This window comes from Neophocaena asiaeorientalis, unplaced genomic scaffold, assembly GCF_003031525.2.
Source record: "Neophocaena asiaeorientalis asiaeorientalis breed wild unplaced genomic scaffold, Neophocaena_asiaeorientalis_V1.1 scaffold129, whole genome shotgun sequence".
NCBI classification, from domain to species: Eukaryota; Metazoa; Chordata; class Mammalia; order Artiodactyla; family Phocoenidae; genus Neophocaena; species Neophocaena asiaeorientalis.
Window position 1 is genome coordinate 3,940,390 of NW_020172446.1, and position 5,443 is coordinate 3,945,832.

At 55.9% G+C, this 5,443-nt stretch overlaps 1 protein-coding gene across 1 annotated transcript in view; it reads right to left on the bottom strand.

Annotated features, from left to right (window-relative positions):
• DHRS13 (dehydrogenase/reductase 13) overlaps positions 1–4,684 on the bottom strand; it is a 10,107-nt gene extending 5,423 nt beyond the window's left edge. Inside the window, exons 1-5 of the mRNA XM_024735731.1 lie at positions 4,442–4,684; positions 4,230–4,348; positions 3,109–3,232; positions 2,617–2,928; positions 234–1,200 (exon numbers count right to left, since the gene is read on the bottom strand). Coding sequence (XP_024591499.1) covers positions 758–1,200; positions 2,617–2,928; positions 3,109–3,232; positions 4,230–4,348; positions 4,442–4,568 — 1,125 coding nt within the window. The 5' untranslated portion in view covers positions 4,569–4,684 and the 3' untranslated portion in view covers positions 234–757. The remainder of the gene's footprint in view (positions 1–233; positions 1,201–2,616; positions 2,929–3,108; positions 3,233–4,229; positions 4,349–4,441) is intronic.
• Positions 4,685–5,443: the final 759 nt, after the last annotated feature.

A 5,443-nucleotide genomic window follows, 5' to 3' on the forward strand; every position in this document is an offset into this window, starting at 1 on the left:
CCCCCAGCGGCCCCCCGCCCGCGCCCCTCCGCGGCCGCGGCCCCACCGGAAGTGTGGCGGCGGAAGGCGGGGCCGGCGTGTCGAGGGAAGCAGCAGAGCTCAAGCCGCGGCGGTCAACACGCTTTATGGCACGGGGTCGCCATAGCGGGGCTCAGTCCTCAAAGGCGTCCCTCCACTCCCGCCGGGCGCCTCGATAACAACCGCCCTGCCCTTTCTCACCTCCCAGCACCCACCTTACAGCAGCCGGCCCTGGAGTCAGCCCGCCGGGGCTCCAATTTCAGTCCCTGCTCTTACTAGCTGGGAGACCTTGGGCGAGTCCCTTACCTGGCTGCCTAATCCCGCTTCTGGAAAAAGGGGGTAATGCAACTACCTAGCTACACGGTCGAAAAGGGCCCGGCTGAGTAATTCTCAGTGTTGGCAGTGCATCAGATTACAAATTCCCAGGCCCTCATCCAGGGCTGATCAGCATTCCTGAGGGTAGGGCCTGGAAAATACGAAATTCAAATTCCTGAGAAGCCGCATCTGGCACACTACGCCCCACCTCTCAATCTGTGGTTACGGTCACTCTTCAGGAAGAAATCATCACCCTTTATTTCCTTCCATCAGGAAACGAGCTGTCCAGGATGTAGCTTGAAGCCCCAGAAGGTAACCATGGAGGTAAAAATTGCAACCCTCTCAATGCCCAGTGCGTGGCCTGGCACACAGCTAAGGTTTTCAAGGCCCACCAAGTGCCCTGGAAAGCTTCCCGGCCTGGGGGTTAGGAGGTTTGGAGCTCAGGTTCAGCTTTAACCAGAATTCGGCGCATGACCTTAGACAAGTCTGGTGAACTCTGAGGGCTGGGGTAGAGTTCAGAAGCCGTGGGCTCCTCGGGGTGGGGGCTGCTCGGAGAATATGGGTCCTCAGGCTGGGGATCTTCATCAGATTCGGCACCCTCGCCAGGCCCAAGCCCGGCTAGCCTTTTGCTGGCCTCCCATAGTCGGTGAGCTGCCCGGTCGTCTCTTGCAGCTGGGGTCACCTCCTCCACATGGCAGTTGGCAAAGTATCTCCCACTGAGGGGCTCAATGCCCTCCTGCAGAGCGCAGTACAGGGGGGTCTGGGCACCCCCTCGTGGTGCCCGCAGCACCAGCCAAGCCACTGGGCGCAAAAGTGGGCGGAGCCATCCAGGAACGTGGCGCAGGAACAGCTCCGAGTTCACTGGCCCTGTGGACAGGAAGAAAGGAAGGAAGGAGCAGGGAGGACAGTGGGTGAGGGCCCAGGGTAAAAGTAGCAAGAACAGGGCTACAATGGAGTGGGGAACAGAGTCCAGTTCCAGGGAAACCAAGGTAGTATTTACCAGGTAGTATTTAGGGCCCCGACAAGGTGATCTCACTCGTTTCTAACAGCAAGCTCCTCTTCTCCATCCCAACTCCTTATATATCCTCATCTTCCAGATTTTGCTCGTGCTGTGTCCCCAGCCTGGGACCATTCTGTCTCTCTCCACCTTTTCTACTAGCTCATCTTTTTTCCTATTCCTTTGTTTAATCAGCAAACACTTATTAACACCTGTAGTAGATGGACGTTAGAGGCATGGAGTGTAATAATGGTTATCTATAATTATTATTGTCACTATTATAGTTACTAACGAGCCTTAGGCATGATTATCTAATATGCAGTATGGTAATACGGGTGGGGCAAATCTTGTTATCCTGGAACCTGTTCCCTAAAGGCAGGGATGGGTCTTAGTCATCAGTAAAATCACTCAGACTGTAAGACAAAATGCTTCCAGTGGACCCGCAGACCCCGGATGACCCAGCCCATCTCTATTCCTCATCTCTTGCCACTCTCTCCGCTCTCACTCTGTTCCAACCATACCAGGCTCCCTGTTCTTTCTCAAGCACACCAGGCACTTCTGCCTCAGGGCCCTTGCACTTGCTATTTACTCTGTTCTTTAACTCTTCTCCTCAGAAAACCTCATGCCTCATTCTCTCATCTCCTTCAGGCCTCTACTCAAATGTTACCTTTTCAGATACATCTTCCTTGACTGCCATAGATAAAAATAGCACTCCCTGACATTTCTTTTTCTTGTGCCAACCCTGTCATTTCTTAGTCCCCTTACCCTGTTTTATCTTGCCCCGTAGCACTTTATCACCACCTGTCACCGTATATATTTATTTATTAGCTGTCTCCCCCTTCTCTAAAGTAGAATGTAAACTCTACAAGGATAAGGTCTTTGTTTTGTTCGCTGCTACCTCCCCTGCATTGAGATTAATGCCTGGAACATAGTAGGTACTCAGTAAATGCTCCCTGAATGAATAATTATTAGCTAACATCATCATTATCATCATGTTATAGTCAGTTCAGTCATGTGGATGGCTCCTTGGGGTGAGAACCTAGGCCTTATTCATTGCCATACCCTACCTAGCAGTCAGCATCCAAGTTTGTGGTGTGAGAGGAAAATCCCAGACAAGGAGAGCCTAGCTTCAAGATCAGCAAGGAACAGTTCTCTCCTGGGACCAGACCTCCTTCCTACCCTGAGATTCTGTGGCTCAGTGAGAGGTTGGGGCAGCATGGGATGGGGGCGAGGATGGGAGAGGGGGAATCAAAACAAAGCAGAGCAGCCAGAGAGCCAAGTCTCACCTGGGTGGGCTGCATAGCAGGTGATGCCAGTGCCCTCAAGCTGAGTGGCGAGCTCCCTGGCAAACAATACGTTGGCCAGCTTACTGTCGGCATATGCCCGCAGCTCCTGCCGCCAGCCCACCACTGGGCAGTCCAGGCGTGTGAAGTCGAGGCGGCCTCGACGGTGGGCGGCTGAGGATACCACCACCACGCGGCTGGGGGCGCATGTCTTCAGCCGGGGCAGCAGCAGGTGTGTCAGCAGGAAGGGGCCGATGTGGTTCACTCGCAACAGCAGGTTAAAGGGCTCCCGGGTTCGGCCACAGGAACTGATCCCTGGGGCAGGGGCTAGGTGTGAGCAACTGCTCCAGAGGGATTCCTGGAGGCCTCGGTGTCCCCCATGTGAGATGGTGGTAGGGGGCATCCTTCCCACACGTCCCCTGGCAAAGCCTGGCTGGAGGGGTCGGCTGCCCCCTGGCCACCCGCCGCCCCCCTGCAGGGCCTGCTGCCCCTCACCGGCATTGTGGATGAGGATGTCCAGCCGTGGCTCAGAGCTCAGGAAGGCAGTGGCAAAGGCCCTCACGGAGGCCAGACTGGCCAAGTCCAAGGCCATGAAGATGACCTCATTGTTCCCACTCTCCTGTGGAGTGGCAAGGGCTGGGCTGTCACACGCACCCTTCTCTTCTTCCCCCTCCCCAGGCACCAAATTCTGAGAGTTCAACTCCTACTACTACTAAGATCTGCCCCTAGGCGTTAGAATGTAGTGGGTAAGTGTGTGAACACTGGATGCAAATCTTGACTTTGCCTATTACTAGAGTGAGACCTTGGGCAAGATGCTTAATCTTTCTGAGCCTTCGTTCTCTGTAAAGTGGGAATAATAATAATAGTACCTGTCTCAGAGTTATTGTGAGGATTAAATGAGTTAATATATGTAAAATCTTTAGAACAGTGCCTGGCACGCACTCGTGCATAGGCACTTGCTATTATTAATATTATCATACCCTCTGCCCATTATTGTTTACCCTAAACTCTACAACAGACTTCTCACTGGTGTCCTCCAACCCACTCTTATCCCCTCCAAACCAGACGCCACACGGCCACCAAGGGGTTCATTCCAAAAGGCTATTCTGACAGTCCAGACCCTGTGGAAGACCCTTCACTGGATCTCCACTGCCCATTCTATAAAATCTGATCTCAGTAGGGTCTGTAAGGGCCCTCAGAACCTGGCCCTGGCTCAGAGTGTTCAGCCCCTTCATTTTGCCTCTTTTCCTCATACTCTGTGTTCCAGCCTCATTCAACCTTTTAATCGGTTTCTTAAATCAGACCAATTAATTTGCCTCAGGGCCTTTGCGTATGCTGTTCCCTCTGCTGTTCCCTTTCCGACTCTTTCATTAATGTAACTTCTACCGGTCCTTAAATGTCTTAGAATAGCAATTAATTCCTTCAGGTCTGGTGCCCTTTTGCTGTGTGACCAGAAGACCTGTGCATCCCCTCTTCTGCACTTGGCGAACCGAGCCGCACTCTCCTTTCAGGGGCTGCGTTTCCTCCAAACCCGCCCCGAGCTGCTCTGCTCACTCCTGTGTCCCAGGTGTGACTGTCCTCTGTTCACGGTCCCGCCTGGCCCCGCCCGCCCTCACCTGACGGAGGTCGAAGGCGGCCGCCTCCCCGCGCTCCCGGCTCCGGCAGGCTAGAACCACGCGCGCTCCCCGGCGCGCCAGCTCCAGCGCCGTCATCTTTCCGATGCCGCTGTTGGCGCCTGCGGAGGGCGGGCGGGAACCGAACTGAGCCCGCGGGCCACCGCCCCCTCCGTCCCGGCTTCCCCGCCCCCTGCCCGCCAGCCGGCACTCACCCGTGACCACGGCCGTGCGGCCCCGCAGGCTGGCGATGCCGCGGCACGGCGGCCCCTTCACCAGGTTGTAATAGACTAGCACGTAGGCGCCCAGCAGCAACCCCACGCTCAGCAGCAGCGCCTCCATGCCGGCCGCGCCTCCGGGCTCCCGCTCAGGCCTCGAGCCGCCCTGGATCGCCGCCTGGAGGCTGCGGGATCGCCCCGCACGGGCCTGGAAGGGCGACAGGCGCTCTTCGGCCTCGCGAAGGCGGAGGCGGAGGCTGAGGTGGACGGGGGCGGGAGGCAGGGCAGGGGGTGTGTGTGCGTGCGTGTGCGCGTGGGCCCTGGGAGCGCCCCCTAGGCGTGCGTCTGCGTCCTCTCGGTGTCTGCTGGTGCGAAAACCTAGGTGCATGTGTGCGCTTGGGCCCTGGGAGCGCCCTCTACGTATGTACATGAATCCTTAGGGAGGGCGTGAATGACTTTGGTGTGTAATGTGCCCATGGATCCTGGGATCGCCCTTTAGGTTGTGTGCGTGCCTCTGGATCCTGTGTGTGTGTGCCCATGTGAGCACCTTGTAGGTGTGTGAATTTGTGGGCCTCGAGATCCTCCAGGTGTGTGCATGCATCTGTAGTCTGTCAGTGGGTGGGTGCTTGAGTGACCGTCTTCGTATGTACCTGTGCTTTGTTCTGGGCTCTGGAGCAGGAGGGGCTAAGCAGATGTGAGAGCCCTCTGGGTGTCAGTAAATAGCAATCCTTCCCATCTGGAGAGGAGTGGGTACATGAATGCTGCTGTGTCCTGGATGCTCTGCTCTCAGTAAACAAAAGTCCGTCAATTCCCAATCCTCATATTCAGCCCTCAGCTTCTGGGATTCTTCCCAAAGAGGCCAGAGAGGTGGCACAGTGTGTTCAGGGTGGCACCATCAGTTAAGGGCTGTCAGGGGTCACTCATTCATTAGCCGTCTATTTCCCTGCCTCCCCCACCCCTCCATTTCTGAAGGGAAGCGGGAAGAGAGTGTAAAATCTG